At 42.9% G+C, this 17,290-nt stretch overlaps 1 protein-coding gene across 2 annotated transcripts in view; it reads right to left on the reverse strand.

The window, feature by feature from the left end:
• Positions 1–9,227: 9,227 nt before the first annotated feature.
• Positions 9,228–17,290, reverse strand: part of LOC140735657 (MICAL-like protein 2) — a 119,230-nt gene continuing 111,167 nt past the window's right edge. For both annotated transcript variants that reach the window (XM_073060967.1, XM_073060968.1), the window contains 3 exons: positions 16,995–17,109; positions 12,452–12,498; positions 9,228–11,978 (listed from right to left, as the gene is read on the reverse strand). In XM_073060967.1, the coding sequence (XP_072917068.1) occupies positions 11,878–11,978; positions 12,452–12,498; positions 16,995–17,109 (263 nt within the window). In that variant the 3' untranslated portion in view covers positions 9,228–11,877. The remainder of the gene's footprint in view (positions 11,979–12,451; positions 12,499–16,994; positions 17,110–17,290) is intronic.

Genomic DNA, 17,290 nt, shown 5'->3' on the forward strand with positions numbered 1-17,290 from the left:
AAATATTCCATCTTTTCCTTCTTTATGTTGTTTTTTTAATTGCCTGCTGTTAGGTTTTAAAAGCTTCCCAATCCTCTAACTTCCCACTAATCTTTGTTCTATTATGTGCCTTCTCATTGTTTTTTCTTCTGGCTTCTCTGCACGGCCCTCAGTATCAGATCACTGGCCAAATGGTCAGGTATTATTCTCACTACCTGTCCTTGGACTGTGGCTAGAGTTGGCTTCAACTCCATGGCATTGGCCTCTAAACCTCGCTATAGGCCTTGGGATGGTGACAGGTTTTAGCCCTCAGTGCTTGTCCTTGGTGGTGCCTAGTTATAGGTCTCAGTGGCTAATCTTTGTCCTCAGTGCCTGATCTTTGATCTCAGTGTCAGTTTTTGACCTCAATGCCTAGTGTTTGTCACAGTGTCAATCTTTGCCCTCTAGGTCTAGTCCCTGGGCTTAGCACTCAGTTATTAGCACCAGATGGGGGTTTTGACATCATTCGTGTCACTGACATAACTTGTGCCTCAATGTCTAACATCTGGGTTTCATGCCTGAACTTTTGCCCAAATGCTGACCTTTAACATCAGTCCCTGAACAACGGCTTTGTGATGAGCCACTGGCTTTAGTGCCAGACCACGGCTCATTGTCATATTATTGGCATCAGGACTGGGACTCTGTGTAAAGACCAGTACATTGAAGTCAGTGTCTATAATTGGTGTCAGTGCTGGTCACTGGCCTCAGCATCTGGGCACTTGTTGAACCTTTACATTTTTCTCAGTGATCATTAGATTCAATATCAAGTCTATTAGCCTCAGTCAACTCTCCTCCGGGCCCTGCTTTTGGCTTCCCCGCCTGGACTCAGTGCCAAATCATTACTCATTGGGTCAGATAGTTACTCTAAGTGCTTGACCTTTGGCATCAGTGCCGGGTTTTTGGTCTTAGTGTCTGATTTTAGTCTCAGCACCAGTTCATTGGCTTCAGTATTTTGCGATCAGCCTCAGTTGTAGGTCTTTAGATTAAGTGCCTGACATTGCCCCACGTGTCTGCCATTTGGCAACGGTCAAGTCCTCAGCATCAGTGTACTGCATGCATGCCTCCGAGTCAGAAGCTTCTGGGGCATATCTTGCTCCCGAAACCTGAGCATCAAAATGTAGGCTGCCTCACTGGGGCAGTGCTGATAGGATACTGAAATTGGACAGGTGAAGGTTCTTGGCCCGGAATATTGACTGCTTATTCCTCTCCATAGATGCTGCCTGACCTGCTGAGTCCCACTAGCAGTTTTTGTGTGTTACTTTGGATTTCCAACCTGCAAAATCTCACGGTTATCAGATTTTCATTGTATCTCAGTACATGTAACAATAATAAACCCATTACCAAACCCTGCATCAGGACTAATAGAAGGTTTCAGTCTGAAATGTCAACAGTTCCTTTCCTTCCATACACACGACTCGATCTACCAAGTTCCTCCACCACGATCCACCTCGTTCAATGCTCCAGATTCCAGCCTGCCATATCTGGTTTCTCCATCACTGAAAACTGATCGCTATCCTGTTGTGACAATGGGAGTTTCCTATGCATTGACTGCAGTGTTACATCATTGTAGCAGTGTCCATCCTCCAGAAATACTTTGTTAGCTTGGAGACCTAAAAGACACCATACGAAGGTACCCTTCTTACTAAACTAGGAGCGGCTTGAAGGTAGGTAGGAACCCACCAAGTTCTTCTGCTTCTTGTGTCCGAAGAGACAGGAGCAGGATTAGCTTGCCAAACCCGCAAGCCTGTTCCACCAATCAGATCACAGCTCAGTCTCTGCCTTGACCTCATCCCTATATTTCTTGGGTATTCAAAGATTCATTGACCTCAATCTTGAATATGCTCAACCATAAGTATCAACAGCCCTTGGAGAAAGCAATTCCAAAGACTCACATCCCCCAGTAACAAGAATTCTCCTCATCCCATCCTAAATGACAGCTCTCTAGTTGAGGTCACCTGATCAAAGAACACAGCCTTCCAGCACCTATCCTGCCACAGAACATAGAGCACAGCACTGTCTCAGGCCCTTCGGCCCGCAATGCTGTGCTGAACTAACTAAACGTAATTAAATACCCAACTAAACTAAAGCCATCTGGCTCCACAGAGTCCACATCCAGAGGAGTGGCTATGAGTTTGCTTCAAGCCAGTCGACTGGACCGCGTTCAAGGACTCATCAAAGGATCTCAATGAAGACACCACAGTTGTCATGGACTTCATAAAAGCAATCATAGACGAGTGTGTCCCCACAAAACCATTCCGAGTCTTCCCCAGCCAGAAACCCTGGATGAACCATGAGATCCACAATCAGCTGAGGGCCAGGTCAGTGGCGTTCAGGTCTGGCGACCAAGTAAGGTAGAAGAGGTCCAGGTATGATCTCCAGAAAGCCATCTCACGTGTGAAGTGGGAATTCTGGACCAAACTTGAATCACTGGAGGATGCTCGAAAGCTTGGCAGGGCTTGAATGCTGTTACCTCTTACAAAATGAAACTAAGTGACATAGTTGGCAACAAGGCTTCGTTTCCAGATAAGCTCAGTGCCTTTTATGCTCACCTTGACCATCAAAAATTAGAGGCATCTTCATGAACTGCCAATGACCTTGTAATGTCAGTCTCTGAGGCCAATGTGAAAGCCTCCTTTAAGGGGATGCACCCACAGAGAGCACCTGGTCCAGATGGGTTACCTGGCTGAGTACTAAAGACCTGGGCTGATCAACCAGCTAGTGTTCACAGATATCTTTGCCCTCTTGCTCAGCAGTCAGAAATTCCCACCTGTTTCAAGCAGGCTTCATTATACTGGTGCCAAAGAAAAACATGGTAACATGCCTCAATGACTATCATCCAGTAGCACTTACATTCATAGTGATGAAGTGTTTTGTGAGATTGGTGATGAAACACATCAACTCTGCTTGAGAAGCAATTTCGATCTGCTCCAAAGTACCCACCATCACAACAGCTCCACAGCAGATGTCATTTCATTAGCTCTTCACTCAACCCTGGAACATCTGGACAGCAAAGATGCATACATCAGGAAGCTCTTTATCAACTACAGCTTGAGGTTCAATGCAATCATCCCCTCAAAACTAATCAATAAACTTCAAGACCTTGGCCTTAATACCTGCTGGTGTAATTGGATCCATGATTTCCTCACCTGCAGACCCCAATCAGTTTGGATTGGCAAAAACATCTCTTCTACAATCACCAGCAGCACAGGAGCACCACAAGGCTGTGTACTTAGCCCTGTGAATTCGCTTTATTTTTATGGCAGTAAGGCTAAGCACAGCTCCAATGCCATATTTAAGTTTGTCGACAACACCACTGCTGTTGGCCGAGTCAAAGGTGATGACAAATCAGACTGAAAATCTGGCCGAGTGGTGACTCTTTCACTCAATCTCACCAAGACCAAGGAGCTGACCAAGTTGACTTCAGGAGGAGGAAATCAGACGTCCATGAGTCAGTCCACATCGGGGGATCAAAGGTGAAGAGGATCATCAATTTTAACTTCCTCAATGTTATAATTTCAGAGGATCTGTCCTGGCCCAGAACATAAGTGCAATTATGAAGAAAGCACAGCACCACCTCTACTTCCTTAGAAGATTGTGAAGATTCAGTATGATATCTAACACTTCGACAAACTTTATAGATATGTGGTGGAGAGTTTACTGACTGGTTGCATCACCTTCTGGTATGGAAACACCAATGGAAATTCCTACAAAACGTAATGGTTATGGTCCAGTGCATCACAGGTAAAATCCTCCCCTCTACTGAGCACATCGACACAGAGCTCTGACACAGGAAAGCAGCATCCATCATCAAAGACTTCCATCACCAAGGCCATTTTCTCTTCTCACTGCTGCCCTCTACAGGAGCTCAGGACCCACACTGCCAGGTTCAGGAACAGTTATTACCCCTCAACTATCAGGCTCTTGAATGAGGGGGGTTAACTTCACTCAATTTCACTTACTCCATCATTGAACTGTTCCGACAACCTATAGGACTCTTCATCTCATGTTCTTAATACTTATTATTTATTGTTTTTCTCTTTTGTATTTGCACAGTTTGGTGTCCTTTGCACACTGGTTGTTTGTCCATCCTGTTGGCTGTGGCCTCTCTTTGATTTTATTATGTTTCTTGGATTTACTGTGTATGCCTGCAAGAAAGTGACTCTCAGGGTTGTATATGTACTTTGGTAATAAATCCACTTTGGACTTTGAAATTACACTCATGTGCCTATCTAAGAGTGGCTTGAATGCCTCTGTCCCACTTGTCTTCACCACCCCAGGCAGCGCATTCCAATCACCCACCACTCGCAGATTCAAAATCTTGCCCAATGCACTTAACCCCTCTCACGTTAAACACATGCCCTCTGGTATTGGACATTTCTATCCTGGGAAAAGGATACTCCCGGTCTACTCTATCCATGCCTCTCATAGTCTTACAAACCCCTCAGCCTCCAGACTGCTTTAGGGAAAGCAACTCAGGTTGTCCAAACTTTCCTTTTAACGCATGCCCTCTAATCAAGGCAGCATCCTGGTAAACCTCTTCTGCAAATTCCATGCATCTTAATCTTCTGTATGAGCTTCCTATGAGAGACCTTGTTAAACGCCTTACTAAAATTCATGGAAACAACATCCACAGCTGTCTTCATCAATCACCTCCATCACCTCCTCAACAAATTTAATCAAGTTATTAAGACACGATGTGCCACTCACAAAGCCATGCTGACTGTCATTAATTAGGCAATGCTCATTAATCCCATCCCTAAGAATCCTCTCCAGTAACTTCTGCATGACTGACGTGAGACTTACTGGTCTATAGTTTCCAGGATTACCCTTATTTCCCTTCTTGACTAATGGAATAGCATTAGCACTCACTAGTCCTCCTGAGCCTGTGGCTAGAGAGGACAAGAAGATATTGGTCAAGGCCCCAGCAATCACATTGCTTGCTTCCCTTAATAACCTGGAGTATATTTCATCAAGGCCTGGGAACTTATTCACCTTAATGTCCTTTTAGAGACACACTGCTACCCCCTTCTTTAAACTGAAATGCCCCAGCATATTAGCACACTCCACACTGATCGCCCTATTCCCCACATCCTTCTCCTTGGCAAATATTGATGCAAAGTTCTCATTTAGGACTTCAACCACATCCTCTGCATCCAAGCACACGTTCCCTCATTTATCTTTGAGTGATCCCACCCTTTCCCTCGTTATCCTTTGCTTTTGATGTATATATGGAACTCCTTGGGATTCTCTTCAATCCTACTTGCCAAGGCCTTTTCATGGCCCCTCCTGGCTCTTCCATTTCCTTTCTTCAATTCTTTTCTGGCTTTCCTAAAATACTCACGGGCTCTGACTGATTTTAGCTTCATAAAGACCATAAGGTATAGGAGCAGAATTAGGCCATTTGGCCCATTGAGTCTGTTCTGTACCTTACATACATTTCCTTTTTTTCTTCAGTAAATGGACCACATCTTTTCCCAGGTTCTACTACTACTTTACCATCCATGTCCTTCCTTCTGACTGGAACATTCCTGTCCTGTACTCTGTGCAGTTAATCTTTAAACACCCTCCACAAGTCAGAGGTGGACTTGTTCAAAATCAACTGCTCCCAATTAACTCTCCCTCATTCCTGCCCAATACTCATGTAATTTGCCTTGCTCCAATTTAGTACTCCCCTGAAAGATCTGTATTTGTCCTTATCACAGCTATCTTAAGGAGTTGTCTTCACTGCTCCCTGACTTTTCTCCCACTGACAGACCAGCCATCTATCCAGGTCAACTAGGGCCCCTCTTCTTGCTGAACTATCCACATATTGGTTTAAGAAACCCTCCTGGATGCAGCTAGCAAATTCTTGCACTTACGAAGATCCCAGTCTATATAAGAAACTTGAGTCACCCACAACAACCCTATTGTTTGTACAACTCTCCCCAATCTGCCTGTGTATCTGTTCCTCAATGTGTTAATAACTCCTGGGGAGGGGATGGAGTTGGATTATAGTATAATCAATCAGAGTCATTATACCTTCCTTATATCTGAGTTCTACCCCTATAGACTGTGGATGAGCTGAGCCATCCCCTTTGAGTGCAGCTGTGATATTGTCCACGGTTCTTCCACTCTGCTCACCCTGGTTGGATCATTGCTGTGACTATGCAACCAGCAAGTGATGCGCCCCTCTCCCCTGCTACAATGTCTCAAAGGGTTTCAGCAGCTCTGTCTGGATGCTTTGAGTTTGGCAGACATAGGTCACTGTCTCCATCTGGTGGTGAAACTTGGATTCAGCAGAGTCCAAAACTAGCCAGAAATTGAATCAAATATTATGCCCCCTGGAAGTGTTGTTTTAATTTCCTTCACCACCCCCCCCCCCATTGATCTTCATTGACATCAGTCACTCCCAGCAGCCACGTCCTCTCATTGATAAAGGAACAATTCAGCCCATCGGCCCTCTCATCCCCTTTCAAATTGTACATCCAGCTGTTACTAATATAACAAATTGTTTATGTTAGTTTTCCCCAAAGCAGCACCCTCCTACCTCACACCATTACCAAAATATTCATGTCACATCAACTATCAATGTCATAATCACGTTAAGAGAAAAGTGTACTGTTTTCACCAAAAATATAAGTTCTTTTAGCTTAAAGAGTTCAAGAAGGGAATTCATTGAGTCCTTTGTGTTAAAATCCTGTAGCTGGAAAATCTTTGACCACAACTTGGGTTTACATCACCACAGGAAAGAGACAGAGCAGTGGAAACATCTGCAGGCAAGTAGGACCAATCTATAACCATCAATAAATTCATCATTGATCCAGGAGTCTCCAGGAATTAGGATTAATCCCCTGGAGAATTAAAATAAGTGTGTTTGTCAGTTTCTTTGAACACCTTAATTTATCACTCATAGTGAAAATTGGAATCGTGAGAGGGCATTGAATTAAAACCAGCAGGAATATATCTGAACCAAGCTAGTAACACCAAGCGTCCACTCCCAGACCATGTAGCTACAAGCATTACATAGTGTGGATATTCTCCCTCTATTTCCTAGGCAATAATTTTTTTGCTTACTTCAGGACTTCATTCGGTGGACTCTCCAAATTAAAAACACTCCATTTTGTTTCTTACAAATCTGGTTTAGTTTCCTCCAAGGTAATTCTACATAAGTTTTAACAGTATTTCGCCAATCATACACGACTTTCATGCAAGGGGGTCCTCCGAATTTTGTTTCAATGTAGTAAGACAGAAGACTGATTCATGAAATTCCCATCGTGTTCAGTTTGTTCAGCTCTGAGTCTTGCTAAGAGGAAAGTAAATCAAAGTTCTTGATAGCCTTAGTTCAGCGAAGCCAGGAAGGGAAGGATTACCTTGTGAACATATACCGGGGCTCTTCAGATCCATTGCGTAATTTTAAACTTAAAGGCCCAGCCTAGAATTTAGGTTAGTTCTCAAACTGTAGGCTGGACTTGATTGATACAAATATGAAAAAGATTTACTTCAGAGTAATGTGGGAGCTCCTGCTGATTAGTGGTCACAGAGCAATTCCCTGAGCAGTGCTGGTTACAGTGCCTATAAAAAGTATTCACCCCCTTGGAAGGTTTCATGTTTTGTTGTTTTACAACATTGAATCACAGTAAATTTAATTTGATCTTCTTTGACACTTGTCAATAGAGAAGATTCTTCTGTGTCACAGTGAAAATAAATTTCTACAAATTAGTCTCAATTTATTACAATTATTAAACACAAAATAATTGGTTGATAATTCCTCACCCCCTTCATGTCAGTATTTAGTAGATGCGCCTTTGGCAGCAATTACAGCCAAGTTTGTGTGGATAGGTCTTTATTACCTTTGCACACCTGGATACTATAATTCTCCCCCCATTCTTCTTTACAAAACTGCTCAAACTCTGTCAGATTGCATTGGGATTACGAGTGAACAGCCCTTCTCAAGTCCAGCCATAAATTCTCAATTGGATCAAGGTCTGGACACACTTGGCCACTTCAGGACATTAACTTTTTGTTTTTAAGCCATTGTAGCTTTGTGTAGCTTTGGCTTTATGCTTGGGGTCATTGTCTTCCTGGAGAACAAATCTTCTCCCTAGTCGTAGTTCTCTTGCAGACTGCATCAGGTTTTCCTCCAGGATTTCCCTGTATTTTGCTGCATTCATTTTATCCTCTCCCTTCACAAGCCTTCCAGGGCCTGCTGCAGTGAAGCATCCCAACAGCATGATGCAGCCATCACAATGCTTCATAGTAGGGATGGTATGTTTTTGATTATGTGTCTGATGGGTAAAAAGTTCAATTAAGGTTTCATGAGACCAGAGAACCTTCTTCCGGCTAACTTCAGAGACTCCCACATATCTTCTGGCTGAGATTTCATGAGATTTTTTTCAGCAGTGGCTTTCTCTTTGCCACTCTTCTATAAAGCTGCAGACAGTGAAGCACCCGGGCAACAGCTGTTTGTGCAGTCGCTCCCATCTCAGCCACTGAAGCTGGTAGCTCCTCCAGAGTTGTCATAGGTCTGTTGCTGGCTTCTCTCACATCCCCCTTTTTGGCACAATCACTCAGTTTTTGAGGACAGCCTGCTCTAGGCATATTTACAGCCGTGTCATATTCTTTCCATTTCTTGATGATTGACTTAACTGTACTCCAAGGGATATTCAGTGACTTTAAAAAAATTCTTATATCCATCTCCTGACTTGTTCTTTTCAATAAGCTTTTTGCAAAGTTGCTTGGAGTGTTCTTTTGTTTTCATGGTGTATTTTTTGCCAGAATACTGACTCACCAGCAGTTGGACCTTCTAGATACAGGAGTAATTTTACTACAATCAATTGAAACACATTGACTGTACACTAGTGATCTCTATTTAATTAATTACGTGACTTCTAAAACCAATTGGCTGCACCTGTGATGATTTGGTGTGTCATATTAAAGGGAGGGGTTGAATACTTACCCAATCAATTATTTTGTGTTTTATCATTGTAATTAATTTAGATCACTTTGTAGTTTTGGGTAAACACTTTGTAGTTTCACTTTGACACAAAAAAGTCTTTTTCTGTTGATCACTGTCAAAAAAGCCATATTAAATCCACTGTGATTCAATGTCGTAGAACAATAAAACATGAAAACTTCCAAGGGGGGGTGAATACTTTTTATAGACACTGTATATGTACATTGGATCAACAAGTAAATGTAAGGCACTGCAGTCAATTGTTAAAAGCAAATCATTTAAAAAATGTCAAAAATATTTATTTATCAAAGTACCTTTCCAAAATTTTAAAAAATTATCTCGCATTTTAAAATCAGATTTATCTGCAGTAATGCACATTCATAAAAGAGTATATTTTTCCTCAGTAATTAATCCATTGTATATAGAATAACAATACTGACACCTCCACACTATAACCATATTACTCCCTCAGAGGTGAGAACCAAGTGATCTCGATGACAAACCCCAGCCTCCAAAGGTATTTAATGCCATTAGGCTCTTCTCCTATGCCATGACACTTACACTGTCACACCACTTCCATTGTCACAAATGTCCAAGGAGCTTGCTGCATCCAATTAACATTTGTCTCCAATATCCTGATTTCCTATCAATATGTGCCACTCAGGGCGTCTCAAAAATACAGCATACTTAAATCCCTCGAATGCAAGACTTCTAAAATCTTCTGCACCCTTGCAACTTTCTGTAATATTGCTGATCCTCCCTCAGTCTGTGTGCTCACCCCTTGATTTCCTTCACCCAACCAATAGCAGTTGCGGCTTCAACTATCTGGCCCCAAAACTTTTGGATCACTTCTTGAAACCCTTTCTTCTCTCTCTCTCATCTTTTTTTTCTCCATTCCTGCTGAAAAGTCTCAGCCTGAAATGTCTACTTTATAACATATAACCATTACAGCACGGAAACAGGCCATCTAGGCCCTTCTAGTCCGTGCCGAACGCTTACTCCCACATTGTCCCACCTACCTGCACTCAGCCCATAACCCTCCGTTCCTTTCCTGTCCATATACCTATCCAATTTTTTTCTTAAATGACAAAATCGAACCTGCCTCTACCACTTCTACTGGAAGCTTGTTCCACACAGCTACCACTCTGTGTTGCTTCTCTCTCTTTCTTTAGTTTTCCATCTAAAACCTCTCCCTTTGGTGAAGATGTTGCCGTTTTTATTAATACCGCAAAACACCAGCACAACCACATGGTTTTTGTTGCTATACAGTCTCCTGGAGCCAGTTTCCAACTTGCAGATGAGAAATTGGAACAAAGTTAGTCACATCTGTCCTCTCAGGGTAATATGTAAACTCCCGCAGCAACATCTCAAAGAACAGGACAATTCTCCTTGGTGTCCTGACCAATATTTTCCGTCAACTAGCATCACGAAAAGATCATCTGCTCACTCCTACAAAACATTATGGAATCTTGCTGTGCATGACTTGCTGTTGCACTTCCCAAACTACCACTTTGATTAAACATCAGTAAGTTTCACTAAGTACAACACATTTTAGAATATCTTGGAATCAAGTCTTCCTTAATTATAGCCAACATTGCCAAGTGGTACAATATCAAGAGATACAGGAAATCATACAAGATTCCAAAAACAAAAGAAACTGAAAAGAATCACTAACATTTTTTTATACAAAGCAGCCAATTTACCCAATGACTCATTCCAACCAAATCAACCTCAAATGGATCAAAGGTCCTCTCCTGCTTCCTATATTGGTACCTAGGGATATGATAATCCTCAAAGTAGCTCATAGGAAATCTGGCAAAGCTCAGAATCAAACATCAACACTACTTGTATTAAAGTCTGAAGAGTTGAAGACCGATTATCACAAAGCAACACTTGAGCTTTCACACGCTCTTTGCCTCAACACACAACAGTTCACATAGCCACCAGGTCCTCCTCTTTAATCGAATCAGAATCAAAGGGACTAATCAACATTTGAAAGCAAGACCTACAACCTCAGCACTCCCAAGCCCAGTTCCACGGTGGTGAATGGTTCTTGCAACACTACACTCAATGCCAAGGTCAAGATAAATGCTTTAAATGCCACAATGGTCAATGTTATCTCGGGGAGACCATAAGAGCATTTGGCCCATCAAGTCTGCTCCGCCATTTCATCATGGATGATTTATTATCCCTCTCAACTCCCTGCGGAGCACCACTAGTCAATGGCAGCCAATTAGAGACACAAGTGCTGGCCATATCCTAAGGGTTGGGGAGAAAGATCAACGACACCAGAGTTTCCTTTAGCCAAGCATTCTGATTCTCTGTAGCAGATCTGTTGAGAATACAGCTGAAACACCAGGTAAACAAATGGTAGGAAAATAATGGAAGTACCCTCCAATGATAGAAGGACTATTAACTTCCTGAGCAGCAGAGTTATTCCATTTTACAATCTCAATATCCTTGAGAATCCATAACAGCACATAGGGTCCACATATGTAGCGGTCCAGTTACACCACATTAGCCACTTGTGTGATAAGCTCCTTTGTGATTTCACCCAACAATGTTCCAATGGTTTGGTTTTAATCCTGACTACTGTACTGCCATTGTGGAGTTTGCAAGTTCTCCCTCTGACCACAGGGGTTTCCTCCGGGTTCTCCATTTTCCCTCCACATAGTGTGGATTGGTAGGTTAACTAGCCGTCTGGTGTGTAGGTGAATGGTAGAATCTAAGGTCAAGTTGATGAGAATGTGGGGAGAACAAAATAGGATGTGCAAACTGGTGACTGATGGTTATTAGGTACTTGGTAGGTCAAAGGACCTGTTTCTGTACTGTGTTTGACTCTCAGATTCTGTCAGCAGGAGGTTGGTACTGAGACTGGAACATGAGTACAAAGCAGGTTTCTCAGGATATTGTTCTGGGTCAACACACTACTCCTTCCCCTTTGACTTGCCACCGAATCGCCTCATGAACTTAAAGGGACTGAACTTGTTTTTCTTCTTCGGATCAGGTTCCATGTCCTTGTTGATGTCTGCCAGAGTGAAGGGAAGTGGTAACAGAAGAGAAGTGGAGGGAGGGGGAGGGGCAGAGAGAGGAAATACAGGGGAAGGGGGATGAGAAATGGAGGCAAGAAGGTGGTGAGGTTGGGGAAAAGGAAGGGGACAGAAAAAAGGAGGTGATAAAAGGGGAAGAAGGAGAAAAGTTAAAAAGTGCATGAGGAAGAGAGGGAAAGGAAGAAAATCGAAATGGAAAAATGGGATAGGAAAAAGGAGGGAGGTTAAATAGTGAGGGGAAAGTGGAGAGGAGAGGGAACAGGGAAGGAGCAGGTTAAACAGGAAGAGTGAGAAGTGGAAAGGTGGGAAAGAGAGGAGAAAGGAGGGGCCAATACAGCAGAATGGAACAGAACACAATGTAAAAGGAAAGAGAAAATACAAAGAATAAGAAAGGTTATTTTATATTCAAAAACCAAAAGCTGAATTTGAATGAAATGTTCTGACTCCTCACCAATTTTGTTGATCATAGCTTCCATCATGAGATCCTCTTCCATTTCTCTGCAATAAGAGCAAGTGAAACAGGGTGACTTATTGCTTCCTGATCAGCCAACCCTGCTCAAGCCTTCTGGTACTGCCCCAGGTACCAGCCTTTGGAATCAACAGCAACAATGGCAGTAGATGCTCCCTTGGACAGTCCCACCCAGAAAGAGAATGAACAAGTCTATAAATACCTAGAACTTAAATCATTCATTCACAGTTGTTGACAAGGTCTGACATGCTTAACATCACAAACATTTGCCTCCACTACGTAAGACATAACATTTTGATAAGAGCCATTGAGTACAACATGCAAACAATAATACAACCCAAGATATCCATGCCCATCAAAGCTAGTCCCATTTGCCTGTATTTACCCATATCCCTCTAAAACTTCCCTATCCATGCACCTAGGATTTAGGTTCCTTTAATATCAGAGAATGTATATAGTATATAACCTGAAATTTGCACTCTTCACAGACATCCATAAAACAGGAGAGCAAGTACTGGTGCTTTTAAAGAATATAAAAGTGGATAAGTCTCCAGGTCCTGATAGGATATTCCCTAGGACCTTGACGGAAGTTAGTGTAGAAATAGCAGGGGTTCTGACAGAAATATTTCCAATGTCTGGTCTGGTCACCTCATTATAGGAAGGATGTGGAAGCTATGGAGGGGGTGCAGAGGAGATTTACCAGGATGTTGCCTGGTTTGGAGAACATGTCATATGAAGCAAGGTTAGCAGAGCTGGGACTTTTCTCTTTGGAGCGTAGAAGAATGAGAGGGGACTTCATAGAGGTCTACAAGATTATGAGAGGCATAGATAGGGTGGATAGTCAGTACCTGTTTCCCAGAGCACCAAAAGCTAACACCAGAGGGCTTATGTACAAAATTAAGGTAGGGAAGTTTAGGGGAGACATCAGGAGTAAGTTTTTTACACAAAGGGTTGTGAGTGCCTGGAATGACTTGCTAGGGATGGTGGTGGAGGCTAAAACATTAGGGATATTTAAGAGCCTCTTGGACAGGCACATGGATGAAAGAAAAATGGAGGGTTATGGGGTAGTGTGGGTTTAGTACTTTTTTTTAAAGGACTATATGGGTCGGCACAACATGGAGGGCTGAAGGGCCTGTACTGTGCTGTAGTGTTCTATGGTTCTGTGGTCATTAGAAACGGGGATGGTGCTGGAGGATTGGCGTATTGCTCATGTGGTTCCATTGTTTAAAAAGGGTTCTAAGAGTTAACTTAGCAATTATCGGCCTTGTAAGTTTAATGTCAGTGATGGGTAAATTCATGGGAAGTATTCTTAGAGATGGTATATATAATTATCTGGATAGACAGAGTCTGATTAGGAACAGTCAACATGGATTTGTGCATGGAAGGTCATGTTTGACAAATCTTATTGAATTTTTTGAAGAGGTTACTAGGAAAGTTGACGAGGGTAAAGCAGTGGATGTTGTCTATATGGACTTCAGTAAGGCCTTTGACAAGGTTCCACATGGAAGGTTAGTTAGGAAGGTTCAATTGTTAGGTATTAATATTGAAGTAGTAAAATGGATTCAACAGTGGCTGGATGGGAGATGCCAGAGAGTAGTGGTGGATAACTGTTTGTCAGGTTGGAGGCCAGTGACTAGTGGTGTGCCTCAGGGATCTGTACTGGGTCCAATGTTGTTTGTCATATACATTAATGATCTGGATGATGGGGTGGTAAATTGGATTAGAAACTATGCAGATGATACTAAGATAGTGGATAATGAAGTAGGTTTACAAAGCTTACAGAGTGATTTAGGCCAGTTAAAAGAGTGGGCTAAAAGATGGCAGATGGAGTTTAATGCTGATAAGTGTGAGGTGCTACATTTTGGTAGGAATAATCCAAATAGGACATACATGGTAAATGGTAGGGCATTGAAGAATACAGTAGAACAGAGTGATCTAGGAATAATGGTGCATAGTTCCCTGAAGGTGGAATCTCATGTGGATAGGGTGGTGAAGAAAGCTTTTGGTATGCTGGCCTTTATAAATCAGAGCATTGGGTATAGGAATTGGGATATAATGTTAAAATTGTACAAGGCACTGGTGAGGCCAACTTTGGAGTATTGTGTACAGTTCTGGTCTCCGAATTATAGGAAAGATGTCAACAAAATAGAGAGAGTACAGAGGAGATTTACTAGAATGTTACCTGGGTTTCAGCACCTAAGTTACAGAGAAAGGTTGAACAAGTTAGGTCTTTATTCTTTGGAGTGTAGAAGGTTGAGGGGGGACTTGATAGAGGTATTTAAAATTATGAGGGAGATAGATAGTTGATGTGGACAGGCTTTTTCCATTGAAAGTAGGGGAGATTCAAACAAGAGAACATGAGTTGAGAGTTAGGGGGCAATAGTTTAGGGGTAACACGAGGGGGAACTTCTTTATTCAGAGAGTGGTAGTTGTGTGGAATGAGCTTCCAGTAGAAGTGGTAGAGGCAGGCTCGGTATTGTCATTTTAAAAAAAATTGGATAGGTATATGGACAGGAAAGGAATGGAGGGTTATAGGCTGAGTGCAGGTCAGTGGGACTAGATGAGAGTAAGTGTTCGGCATGGACTAGAAGAGCCAAGATGGCCTGTTTCCTTGCTGTAATTATTATATGGTTATAAAGGAGACGCCATAGAATGAATGATAGCACATATAAATAGATAGATGTAGAGAGATATAGAATGATAGGTAGATACCTGTCCAAACATCCTTTTTTGTTTACCTGACCTATTTCCTTCAAAGGTTCACTGTCTGATAATGTTTCAAAGAATTTTAAACCCCCTAAACAGTGTAACATTGTCTTAAAGACAGCTGTTCAGTAATGCCAATAAAGAACTAGTGAGGAATGAGTGAACCAGAGACCAGGCAAATGGGCAGCGCAACCAATTCAGTGCGGTTACTGCACGGGGTAGACAGGGTACCTGCTGAGAATGTACTTCACAGGACTCTACCTCCCACTTACACACTAAAATAAACTGTGCACTTCCAGGCAACAGTCAGTGTTCGATGCCATGGACAGCTGTCAGCCAATGTGAAAGGCAGACTGGCAGACCGTACATCCTGAGCCTCTCTTCAGCTCTCTGTGATTGGTCAGCAGAGTCAGATGTAAAATACTGTACTTTTAACAGTTTAGTCAACACTACACAGTTCCACCGTCCCTAATATACTGTTAATGCCAGGTGATTCTGTGTGAATTACAATATATCATCCTATCTTCGGCTTAGAGTTGAAAGAAGCAAAGCAACTTTCACACTTTCTCTGAGGATGCCAAATAAGCTGATACAGCATCTTTCCTGGTGCCATTAAGTTCCACAGGGCTTGGGGGTCGGCCCCTAATCCCCGAGTATCATTGCACGGAGACGCAGAGATGGAGAGGGGCTTTCACCCAGTAATGTAGCTCACTCTCATCCTGCTCATGGAGAGATACACATGCAGTCAGAGATCATTGATCCAGGAAGTGCGTGTGCTCCTGGAAGGAGTGGGGTGGGGGTGAAGGTGGGGCCATGGGTGTTGCAGGTGCATTCAATCAGCCCACCATCTTCTTCAGCTGATCATCCTAACCACTTGCTTACCCCATGTCATGACTACTCCATCACTGGTGTCTGTACATTCACTTAGTAAGGCGCTAAACCCTGGAAATCCCTCCCCAAGTCTTCTCCTCCCCCTAATGCTTAGGGATGTGTATTAAAGTACGTCACCACCCCATCTTTGACTGAACTTTTGTGCACCTGCACTGGGAAGTGTTTATAAAGATGGTATTAAGTTTTGTTTGAAAATGCACTCTCAGCTTTGGACGTTTTGCCAAGTTGAAGCTGCAAGTCTTCGACAGTCTCTTTCTTTCCCTCTTTGTGAGGAGCAGTGGGAGGAGAGCTTTGCAGGTGGTAAGCACCAGTCGTGTCGCGTGCAGTAGGTAGGTGCCAACCGAATTGTTGGTGATGTCGTTATAGGAGGCACGCTGAAATAGCTCAGCCAGAGTGGCAGCACAGGTTTCCAGCACCGCAGCCGGGAAGTTCTCTGGGCCCTTTGCTTTTGCTCTATCCATTATCATGATAAGACAGGAAGTGTATTGCACTGGCTAGGGACTGGCTTCTTTGATGCATGGAGCTCAGGAGGAAGCCGGGCAGGATTATCTGCTTGGCTCTCCTGCTGCGGCTGCTTCATCCCAGTCACACGATAAAATCCACAGCTGTCAGAAACAGGAATATCCCCTTTCAGCTATCTGCTGGTTAAACACTTTTTACCAGAATGCCACAGAGTGATGAGAAAAGGTGTATAAATATAATTAAAGAATCACCTGGGTCAGTGGTAGAGGGAGAAGAAAGGGAAGGGAGAGAAGGGGTGTTGTGAGCAAGTGAATTAGTGGAGTTGAGGTCAGTCCATAGAAGCAGGTTCACTGGACCTGATAGTCTTATTTTTGATTCCAAAATTACTCCATTGGCATTCATAAATGGAAAAGTCAGCGATTTCCTTACACGTCTCCCTTAGTAAGTGCCTTGGGCTACCTCTTACCTCACTCGATCCTCATCCAGTCTGTCGATGATGTTGTTCCTGTCCTCCACTGTTTTCACCAGCTCCTCCATCAGCTCCTGTTCACGAGCCCGGTCATGGTCAGTTTTTTGGCCCTCTGCAACAGTTACACATTGGAAATCAGGATGCCTCTAGCCACCTGCACATTATTATAAGCAGTTTAGACAATAGGATGGCTGATCATTGCTTGGTTTTGATTTGCTCCCCACATTTGGTACGATTGTGCATCATCTGCACCGTGACCACTGTTGGAATCAAACAGCCAGCAATATTCCTCC

This window comes from Hemitrygon akajei, chromosome 11 (assembly GCF_048418815.1).
Source record: "Hemitrygon akajei chromosome 11, sHemAka1.3, whole genome shotgun sequence".
NCBI lineage: Eukaryota > Metazoa > Chordata > Chondrichthyes > Myliobatiformes > Dasyatidae > Hemitrygon > Hemitrygon akajei.